The sequence below is a fragment of the Labrus mixtus genome, chromosome 21 (genome assembly GCF_963584025.1).
Source record: "Labrus mixtus chromosome 21, fLabMix1.1, whole genome shotgun sequence".
Lineage (NCBI taxonomy): Eukaryota > Metazoa > Chordata > Actinopteri > Labriformes > Labridae > Labrus > Labrus mixtus.
The window spans coordinates 6,090,011-6,100,749 of record NC_083632.1 but is presented as its reverse complement, the minus strand read 5'-3'; the positions used below and the strand labels follow the sequence as shown (position 1 = coordinate 6,100,749).

Here is a 10,739-nt window from a genome sequence, read left to right as displayed (position 1 = left end):
CGTTGTGGGATAAATAAAGGATTATCTTATCTTAAGATAACACTTTTTGACCCTAAGTTGAATATAAAGCTTTTTTTTTACCTTCACTGTTTCTTTATAGTAGCCTATAGCATCAATTCACATTACATATATTTATATAATAGTATACAGATATAGGCTATATAATAGGCTACAGATAGCCTAATAATATTCAGAATTATAAATAAATAAATTAAGATATTATCCTTAAAACTCATTTGCCGTTTTGTGTTTCAAACACAACAACAAAGTAATATTTTGACTTAAACTTTTTCACCTGAGTTGACAAGAATTCCTTCGCAGGTGACACGTTTATATACTGTAACTATGGTGATACCTGAGTAACGCCAAGGTGTATCAGACACATCAGAGGCCCGCCCTCTACCGTTGGCAATGATTAATTCTATTAATAACATTTAATCTGCACTCATGAGGTCAGTTAAGCATGCTATTATAACGTGTATAAATCTGAAAACATGTGATTATTATTACATTTTAATTGCATTTACATTTTTTTAAATTCAAAATCTGACGGTCGTATCTTCTCGTGGAGGAATGATGATTTGGGTTGCCTTGTTCTGTGCACTACCCCAACAACCCGTGCGGTGATGGCGAGGAAACCCCGTAGACAAGGCACTGCTTTTTCATGACGGTGAGTTTCCCTTTGAGTGTATTATAATTTTGTGATAAAAATTTCAAGGAAAAAACACACACAACCTCCTTCCTCCCTTCCTTCAGGGAGGGAAGAGAGTTTGAGCGGAGAGAAAAATCTATCCGAGACAGAACAGGGACAGTGAGAAAAAATATATGAGTGGGAGAGGGAGAAGGAGGAGGAGGAGAAGGAGGGGGGAGCAAATTAAAAGTTGCCAAATGGAGATATTGGGTTTCAAGAGGAGTGAGACAGGAGTAAAGGGTTTGCCTCTAAGAGTCGTCTTTATGTTTTGCTAATCGGGATTAATATGTATGCCTCGACACGGTCTTGTCCTGTAGTTTTTTTTTTTTCCGACGACTTCCACCCGACGTTTCAAAACAGGCGTCGTCTCCACCGCGGCTAGCTAACCCGAACAGGCCGGTGTTCATCGGGTCAAAAATGTTGCGGAGCGTCCGGCCGTCGAGTCTTCCAGTCCGGAGCGTGGGTACCGGTTCAAAACCCCGCAGATTGAAACGCGTCGGTTCGACATATCGAGACAAATGTGACGTTTTTCCCATGCTGGCAGATGAGCCACATATAGAGGACAAATGAAAGCCTACCCCAGCACAGAAAGAAAGATCACGTCAGAGACGACCAGCCAGGGCGTTTTTGTGCAGCTTGAATGCGATTATCATTCTGTCGATTCAGTCTATTTTTGGAAATAAAACTTGCAAGCTGTACATTTAGCTGACTTTCTAAAGCAATGGAGAAACCATATCAGTCCAGGAGCAGAAAAAAAGGGGGGGTAGCTGGACTGGAAGCATGCATGCTAGGAAGGCTTTCTGACGACGAATTTCAGCCTCGAATTAAACAAAACATCCACTCTTTCGGATAAAATTGCTTTATTAAAACAACCCCGACTAAAACTGGTTTTCAATTTGATAATGTTTGCATTCAAAGCCACTATTTAGACTCGTTTTTACCTGCGTATAGAGCCTTGTTTTTACAATGTTGCTACTGTTTTGACTTAACATCGAATATAAACTGCGCAGTGTTCATGTTAGGATAAATTCACGTTTGAGATTTAATGTTTTAAATATTTATTTCGACTGTCGAGAGTCAAGAGTAGTTTTATACTGCAATTTATTTAACGTTTAGACAGTCCACATTTGGAGGGGATTTAATGAAATAAATTGTAACATAGTTAATCGTTTGGCCTTTGTTTTCCTATTTAAAAAGGTGGACAGACCATTGCAACAGTTTTGTATCTTTTTTTGAGACATTGTATCCACATTTGAAGGACAAAGAAGCCTCGTTGTCAGTGTTTCCTCTCCCCCTCTTAATAACAAAATGCCATTTATTTGTAATGGGTGTTAAATAAAGTACCCACTCTTTGTAAAAAAACAATCAGCTTCGGTATTTTTTTTCGCGACAGCAAAGCGAGTTTAAAAAAATCAAAAAAAAAAAAAATCACATTTGTTATGAAGAAGCCCTGTCGTCCTTTTGTTCTCCCCCCTCACCAAAGATGGAGGCTAAACGTGGCTCAGTTGAAAAGACAACCCATGTCCTGGTAACAGCCATTTTGTAGCATTGCAGTTGTCACGTTGAACACAAATCCTCAAGAACACAACCTTCATTTCTGCGTGACTTTAAAAACAGAACAGCACATCATTTAAAGACAACTATAATCATCATTCAAATGCTGGATTTGTGACATATTTGATTTCATTACATGTATTATTCTCAAGTGTCATTATTACATTAAAGAAATACATAGTGCTGATAACTACAAGTATAAGCCACCCTGACACTCTTATCTCATTACTTAGCTGTTATTACTTCTCACATGCTCATTTATGTTCCTCGTCCATTATGTAGCACCAACATAGCTGCGTACTTGAGCTGGCTGACACAACATAAAGCCAACACCTCTTTCAGTGTAGAAACTCAAAACAACCATTCAAGGTATAAATGGAGCAGGGTGGAGTTATTTACACTCAAATGCCCATTTTTTACTCGGTAAGACAACCAATGTGGAACAGCAGAGGAGGGTTATGGGTGGGAGTTAGTGTGTCAGAGACAAACATCTGTAGGAGGGGATGAGGGCCATCCTGCTTCCTACCTACATACAGATCTCCCATAGTACTGAATAACATGCCTGCCCCCCCCCCCTTCCTATCCAAACCCATATTTCACACACCCATCTCTGTATTTTTGTCACCTACTTCCCTTCCCCAGCCCTCCCACACAGCCTGTATCTCATATGTGTAATCATGTAATCTTATTAAAAGCAGCTTCTCACCCTGCAGACCAGGAAACAAAGGTGTTAAATGACAGAACCAATGCTTCCTGCTGGAGATCTGTGAGTGAGATGTCCTTACTACTAACACTGACTGAATGTACATGCAAAAACCATTGGAGTGCACACACTAGTACCTCAGAATACAACTAAAACAAGTGATTAATAAAGCCATATTACCCGGATAAATCAAGCTATTCATTTAGCCATTAGTCCATGTAAATTAAGACATGAATCACAAAATCTCTGATTCGTAACAGACGTCCTACTTCCTTTTATCTCTCCATATTTCAGGTGTCATGGATGATGAGGACGATCGCCGTCTTCTGGATATTTTAGGGTAAAACCCTCTTTATAAAGAGTGTGTCTTGAATCATTTCCCAATATTATTATGGTTCCTCTTTCAAAGACAAGTATTTCCAAACATATATGTAGTTAAATATAAATGTTTTTTTTTCATTTTCTCCATCTATTATAATCATGTTAAGCTATTTTTCTACTAGGCATGAATTTATATATTTTTTTGTGCTCTTAAGTATCTGATTAAGGTATGTTATAAGAATCTAAAACTGTCTTGGTTGCCCCCTTAGAGATGTGGAGGCACTGAATGACTATCTCCATGGCAGCAACAGCAATTCTGTGAGTGACTCTTCAAGAATGTATTCACAGTCATTCCTTACAAAGTTTGCCCTGAATCGTTCCCTTGCTCCTTCAATGCGTAAATAAAGTTCACTCATTCTGTGTCACACACTTCTTTTGGTTGCTGCAGATTGAGGAGGATGATGTAACGAACGCAGCTTATGGCTCGGATGGATCCTTCTTCGCGAGTGACACGGTGAGCGAAGTTGTCGATACTTTTTGCCAACAGGGCCTAAAAAGGGAGAATTTTCTTTTTTTTTGCTTTTGGTGAGATTTGAGTAGCAACACAGTACTAACTTTTTGTAGAGGTAATCTATTTTGCACACTTATTATTTCTATTTTTGTTATAGTTTAGTATTTAGCACTGGTGGTAAAAAGGATCACAGATGTATGTGGCAGACCTACAGGGAAGGCTGTCTTGTATGCACCTCACATGCAAGCAGCTCTCCGCTTTCTGCTCATTTTCTCTAAATGCTTCATTCAGGGTGGCTCCAACTCTGGCCTCAATAATGGCTCCTCTTCAATGGGCGAGTTTGGAGACGATTCAGCAGGGGCAGGCCTCCAGCTTTCCAGCAGCCTTTCATTTATCGAGGATGAATTGGGGCCGGAGACATCTCCTGGAGGGGTGGACCTCGGGGGCGAGGACCAGCCCTTTGACATCCTACAAAAGTCTCTCATGGAGGCTGACATTACAGAGCAGACTTTGGCCCAGGAGGCCTTACTGGACTCCCAGCCAGCTCCCACTCTAGTGCAGGCCCCCGTTCCCTTCCAGTCCCAGCTGGTTCCTGGGAGTTACGGAGGGGGAGTAGGTGTCGTAACCACGACAACGACTACGTTTCCTGCAGGCCAGTTCCTGCAGGGGGTGTCCCAACTGCCCAATGGCTCCGCCCAGCACATCCAAGTGTTGGGCTCGTTCGGGGCGGGCGGTGGCGTGATGACTTTGAGCAGCTTGGAGAGGACTCCTCAGATTGTTTTGAGGCAGGGGGCGCCTGTAGGTGCAACGGGGACCACACCAGGGGGGCAGGTGTTTGCCCCGACCCAAGGGCAGGTAGGACAAGTGGGCTTACCGTTCAAAAACATCCCCCTTCAAAACATCATCATCCAGAGAGGCCCTGGAGGGACCCAGACTCTTGTCAGACCCATCCAGCCCAAACCCCTCCAAGCTGGGGCTCAGACAGTCTACAGCCTTGGCTCCACCACCATGGCTAACATAGTTAACGCTAACACCGCTACACCTGGAGGACATTACACGACTAATGGCTCCATAGTGATGCAGCCGCCCATTGAGCAGCAGCAAACACAGGCCCAGACGAACATAACGCCCGGACAGTTCCTGCTGCCCAACTCTTTGTCGCTCACTCCGGCCAGCGCCATCCACAACGGCCCTCTCGACCCCAACTCCAACACCCTCATGTCCAGTCAAAACACGGTACAGATTATCGCCGGGCAGAACTTCACCGCACAACCGGGAGGCCAGCTCATTTTGAATCAGGGCGTAGTCAGTGGGGGTCAAGTCGGAGGGGGTGTAACCCAAACATGGACAGGCGTCACCTGTGCCAGCGCCGCCCCCGCGCAGACGTCGTGCGCTCCGGGGCGGCTGACTTTGGTAGGCACGGCGACGGCGGGGGTCGGCTGTCAAGGCCAAGTGACAGCCAGCCCTGTTCAGCGCCTACTAGTGACTCAGACTCAGAATTGCACTTCTCTGTCGCCTATACCTGGAACTGCTGAACAACAGGACTACAGGCAGGTGTGTACGCAGGAAACTGATGGTATTTCAATTATCGTATCTTACGTGTTTTTTGGTGCTATCTGACTGGCATCACTTTCACTCACATTTCAGAATTCTTCATCACCTGCCCTCAAACAGGCACAGCTCAGCAACCTCCAAGGTAACGACAGCCGATGAATGATTTCGAGCTTGATTCATTTCAGTCTTTGTCTGACTTGATGAACATTCTTTGTTTTTGTTACAATCTCTCTCAGGCATTACAACCATGACCCAAGATTCAACGCTAAACTCCCAGGTAGTTCCACTCCTTCTTCACCTCATTTGTTTTGCACTCCTGATGTTCTCTTCTAAAGAGGGATTGGTGTGATAGGGATTACAGAATGCTTATCAAAAGTTTGGTTATGTTATCTTCATAGGTCGGTGCTCAGAAGAGACCCGCCCTTCCACCACTCACAAGAGGAGGAATGTGAGTAACTTGGATCTTTTTGTGTTTTATTCATTTACCTCCTATGTCTTGTGTTTGTGTAGTAGGTAATTGCCTCTTCTCCTGTCCCCTCTGTAGTATTTTACAACAGTTGAGGAAGGATCATAACGGAGTCCACTCTCCAGATCTGCGGCGATTTACGTCAGTGGACGATGCACTGCAAAGACTCCTCCCGTACCATGTTTTCCAGGGGACTCCACCCAGCCACGATGAGTTCTCACAGGGTACAGCTTTGAATTGATCTGCTTTGACCCCTGTATCTGCTGGAAACCCCAGCCCTGTAATGCAGCACGTTTACGCCTTCTTGAGGAAATAACGCAGACGTTTGTGTCATTATGTCTACAGTGGACGAAGAATTTGAGGTCGTTGCAACTCAGGTGTTGATGAGGACGCATTCCATGGTGAACAAATACAGACGGCTGCTAATGGTGGAAGCTGAGGTAAAGTTTTTGCATACATACATGCATGCATGTGTTTAATGTTAAAGCATGAACAGGACTAACAGGTTGCCTCTCCCTGCCCTGCAGCGTTTTAGCCCGTCATCAGAAATGGTGATGATCGACAGGACCTTCAACCAAGAGGAGCGCGGCAACCTTACCCAAGACAAACGCATGGTACTAGTGGATCCAGGTAAGAAAAGAAAAACAAAGATTAAAGGGATTTGGGAGCAGATTTGTATGTTTTATGTAACTCTTGTTGTCTTTTTTTTTTTTGGGTCTGTTTTAAAGATGGTTTCTTAGAGGATTTCTGCTGTGGGATGAAATCCAAACTTTTCCAGGATCCCGTCCCCTCTCAGTCGTCGTCCAGCTGTAGTAAAAACCAGCCAGACAGAGGCTCCACAGAGCCACCGTACAGGACAGACTCCCAGCCCGCGTACGGAGACCCGGGAGGGGCCGATGCTGCAGGTACATGTGCAGCAGCAGCAGCAGCAGCAGCAGCAGACAGAGTCCAACCCCCGCCCTTAGACAACAAGAGAGTCCTGGAACTGAAGAGATCCCAGCAACACTACGTGCCGAACAGCAGCAGCGGCAACAACAACAACAACAGCCTCACAGCTAACAGTTCTCTTCAAGGTAACCCCCCGCCTCCCACAGCAACAACAGGCGGACAGACGCACTACCCGGTGTCCCAACACCCCATCCAACCCCAGTACCCGCCTCAGCTCAGCTCACCCGCTCCCCCTGACACAGACACTGCTTTAGAAGCGGCAGTCAACAGCATCCTGGAATGTTAAGACTGAATCTCTAATGAATGAACGATTTCACTTCTTTAATGTGTTTTTTTTATTTTATTTTAGGTCAAACTCTCCATTTGTTTTCTATGTTGTTTCCCCTCCTTAAACCCCGTGTGAAGAGAGGCTAACTCTTCTTTCAGCTCTATTTTCTTTGTGTCACCATCTCCGGCCATGTAGGGTGTCTTTAGGTCTTTTTTTCTATATCATTCGGGGGTGGGGTGGGGCGGGGTGGAGTAATGATGTAGAAGTTAAATGTGCACTTAAAAAGACCTATAAAGATCCGGGAATGCGTGCAATGAAATAGTTTAACAGACGGAAGAAGTTTTGTTTATTTTACTGTTGTTGTTGTTTTAAAGGGTTCGGTCTGGGACTTCAGTAGCTTGAATATGAGTTCCCCTCTCTTCACACACACACACACACACACACACACACACGCACACACGCACACACACCCTTAATATTCTGTGCCAGTTGATAAACCTCACTACCTATGCTGAAAAACAGGGATGAGAAGGAGGAACAAAAAGACGACTCGGTGCCTAATTCTAGGTTTTTATTTGAAGTGTTTACATAAAGAAGCTCTACTCAAAAAAAAAACAGAAAGTCCTTTCGCTCGCTCGGCTCTCTCCTGCTTTCCAAACATGCACAGTGCACACAGACGTGCTTTACATCGTTATCTAGATGAACGGTTCAGAGGTTATTTTCTTTTAAGGGGAGGTAAGTAGTGGACTAATTGCACTAATCGTACTGTCGCTCATTTTCAGGAACTACATGTTTCCATAGAAAGTGTACACGAGTGCTTAACAGAATGTGAACCAAAATCTATTCGCCTGCTTTCAGCTGCCTGCAACGGGATAACCTCTTCCTCACACTAGAAACCCCCGTCACATAGACATTCATAGCAGTTCTACTGTAAACGGCAGCGCTTTTGTTTTCTTGTCACATTTTATTTTTCTTTTGTACCTTAAAGGTATGCAAGCCCCGACACAGACACCAGACAAATCTCAACCTCTCTTTTATCATTTCACAGTGAGCTTGTGTCATGGGCGTTCAGTCCTCAGATTGAGGAAGATATTTTACAGTATCTTTTATTTTTTTGTAATGTTTTTTATTTCCTCATTTTAAGTAATACGAGAAAATATGACTGTTTATGTTGGTTGTGATGTCCCCCCCCCCCCCCCCCCCCCCCCCCCCCAGCTCTGTGAACATGACGATGTCTTTGGGGTCATTGATTGTACGTTTGTCTGCCTTCTGCATATAATTATATTATGAACATATCTATCAATCTATCTATGCTTTACAACTTTGACGCGTCCGTCAGTGTGTGTGTGTGTGTGTGTGTTAATCCACCCCACACACACACACACACACTGATTTTAGGTCTATGTTTTCATGTACTTTGGTCGTTCGATTGCCATACTCTTGACTATGTTCCCAAATGTTCACCTTCCAGCGTTTATCGTCAAGTGTTCCTCACATTTCCTCTCTGAGCAGCGCAACCAAATTTCAAAATAGGAGAGAGTGTGATCGTGTCCAGAATCTACTCATATCTTTATGTCTTTGCGTTGCTTACAAAAAAAACATGTGTGGCTGTTTAAAAAAAAGGAAAAAAAAAAAGAAGAAGCGTTCTCTGCAGCTGTGTCCCTAAAATGACTCCCCACTGTGGTCTAGTTTGTAGAGTTTTCAATTTCAAGCTTCAGTTTTTTTTTAAGAGCCAACACTTGACTTACTGTGATATTTTTTTAGGCGTATTAATGAACCCTGAATATTAGCCATGTTTTTTTTTTCTTCTGGTTTTGGAATGACATCTGTGAAATGAAAATCACAGAAATCTGCACTATAGTTTGAGTAAGAACGGGCGTTTTCGTCCACCTTCATCACAGGACCAAAGCTTAGGTTAATTGTGTTCAACTTGATTCTGGACAGCGTCGCCTCTCTCCTATAAATGTGTCTGTGAAATATGCTTGCCAATAGGCTACAGGGCAGACTGAAGGCCTTTTATATGCGATGATAAGTTCTGTGTTTGACTGCCAGTGGCCATTGCAGCCCGCCTGCATCTCTGCCTATAGACCTCTTCTATGTACCAGTGCACACTGAGAGAACTGGGCTCTCTGCTTTGATAACAAATCTCTAATGACATGTACAGGCCAAGGGAGATATGGTTTTAGTTTCTCCTACAAGTCGTTGCTGCAAGACTTTGTGCCTCTATAGCACTTATATTCACGAGAAAGCTAGTTTTAGAACTTGCACAAACGTAGGGACGTGTGCAGCAGCGTTGGTGAAACATTGTGTTATCATGATGCATATCAGCGTCTTCGAGGGCCTGGTAGGAACAAACTGTGCTTTCTCTCTCCTGTTCTCAATGCAGAGATGTGTTTCTTTCTGCCTACATTTTCACTGTTGTTTTGTCTCACATGATTTGTATAGTTTGTTGTTTTTTTGTATAAAAATGAAAAGTGAAACACAAAATATTTATAATTTTTGTATGGAGAAAAAAACAAAAAACAAACAGAAGAATGTAAAAGAAAAAAACAAGAGAAAATGCAAATTATTTTTTATTGTGTTGGCTGAGGAGCGGCATCAGGAAAAAAAACAAAAACAAGTTGTTACAAAAAATACTGTCATTTCTTCATTTGTAGCTAATGTGTGTGTTCACTACAGCAGCAAGGAGAGTCAACAATAAATTCATTTTGAATACAATCACACACTGGTCCAGTCCCAGCTGAAAAAAAAAACCTCCTTCAGTGTCCCTCCATTACTATTCTGTGAGTGCTCACATACTCGCACTGGCAGACTGAGCATGCATAATGACATCATGTGACAGAGGAAGCTTTTGCAAAACAAAACAGGATTTGTAACCCTCTGCTACACAGATAACATTTTTTTCTCACTGATTTTAATGTTAGGACATTTTTTTTACTTTCACGTTTCGTTACATTCAGGCTGCCTGAGTACGATTTTTATCGAGTTTAAAAATCTCTTTGGTTTCCCTTTAATCCCCTCGTGCACCCGGGCTCCAGAGCCTCTGCACAAAGCAGCAAAGCAAACTCTGCATAGCAAACATTTTGACTGCCCAGCCCCTTCGATTTGTAGTAACACAAGAAAACAGTGACACCTAGTGGAGCTCCTGGGAAACACAGCGGGACTGTCATACACGCCCTATGATGACCAAATTAGTCCTTTTCAGTGGTTCCCTGGTTAACCTTTTTCAGTCCTTATATAAGATAGAACAAAAAATATATATATATATGTGAATAAACTACTTGAAAGTAAAAAGTAATGCACACAAGATGCAATACAATGACTACAGCATGTCATTTTAAATGCCCTAAAATGTGCAAATCACTTCAGTATTAAACTGCTGTCATCATAGTCAAGGAATATTTCAACTCTTTGGGAAACTAGTTCATTATCTGATGAAGAATTCAACTGGATGATTAATGCCATACATGAAAATCTGCCCCAAATAAGGCTACACCCAGCAGTTTAAAAAAAAAAAAAAAAACATTTTCACACATCCACTCCTGAAAATGTCTAGAACATTTCTGGACAGGCTGCTCCTGAAATCTTCCCGAGTTGCCTGTTCAAGTCTGCACCCTCACAGCGTGGGAGACCATCACTTTTAAAAGGTAAGTGATCACATTAACACCTGAGGTTTTGCCCGATTTTAATAAAGAAAACGCAACAAGACTTTTGAAGCACTCG

The 10,739-nt window shown here is 42.9% G+C and overlaps 2 protein-coding genes across 3 annotated transcripts in view; one reads left to right on the top strand and one right to left on the bottom strand.

Moving 5' to 3' along the window:
* The first annotated feature begins 467 nt into the window (after positions 1 to 467).
* On the top strand, positions 468 to 7,434 carry bicral (BICRA like chromatin remodeling complex associated protein). 2 transcript variants are annotated; one of them, XM_061028895.1, is made up of 13 exons: positions 468 to 670; positions 2,959 to 3,011; positions 3,243 to 3,288; positions 3,539 to 3,587; positions 3,718 to 3,783; positions 4,072 to 5,334; positions 5,428 to 5,476; positions 5,571 to 5,611; positions 5,733 to 5,782; positions 5,879 to 6,024; positions 6,146 to 6,240; positions 6,328 to 6,430; positions 6,529 to 7,434. In XM_061028895.1, exons 3-13 carry the CDS (start codon positions 3,248 to 3,250, stop codon positions 7,032 to 7,034), a joined length of 2,409 nt encoding a protein of 802 aa, XP_060884878.1. In that variant the 5' UTR covers positions 468 to 670; positions 2,959 to 3,011; positions 3,243 to 3,247; the 3' UTR covers positions 7,035 to 7,434. The 2 variants fall into 2 exon arrangements, with proteins under 2 accessions (XP_060884878.1, XP_060884879.1); XM_061028896.1 differs by lacking the exon at positions 468 to 670 and adding an exon at positions 2,125 to 2,219.
* A 2,142-nt stretch (positions 7,435 to 9,576) lies between these two features.
* Positions 9,577 to 10,739, bottom strand: part of si:dkey-21c1.4 (uncharacterized protein C17orf80 homolog) — a 6,954-nt gene continuing 5,791 nt past the window's right edge. Inside the window, exon 5 of the mRNA XM_061028897.1 lies at positions 9,577 to 10,739. This exon is cut by the window's right edge and continues 340 nt beyond it. The gene's annotated coding sequence lies outside the window, so the exon portion shown is untranslated.

Coding starts and splice junctions, on each gene's coding strand:
- bicral (XM_061028895.1), top strand. CDS start 3,248: ATGGATGATGAGGACGATCGCCGTCTTCTGGATATTTTAGG. Junction 3,289..3,538: donor CGTCTTCTGGATATTTTAGG/GTAAAACCCTCT, acceptor TTGCCCCCTTAG/AGATGTGGAGGCACTGAATG. Junction 5,335..5,427: donor AACAACAGGACTACAGGCAG/GTGTGTACGCAG, acceptor CTCACATTTCAG/AATTCTTCATCACCTGCCCT.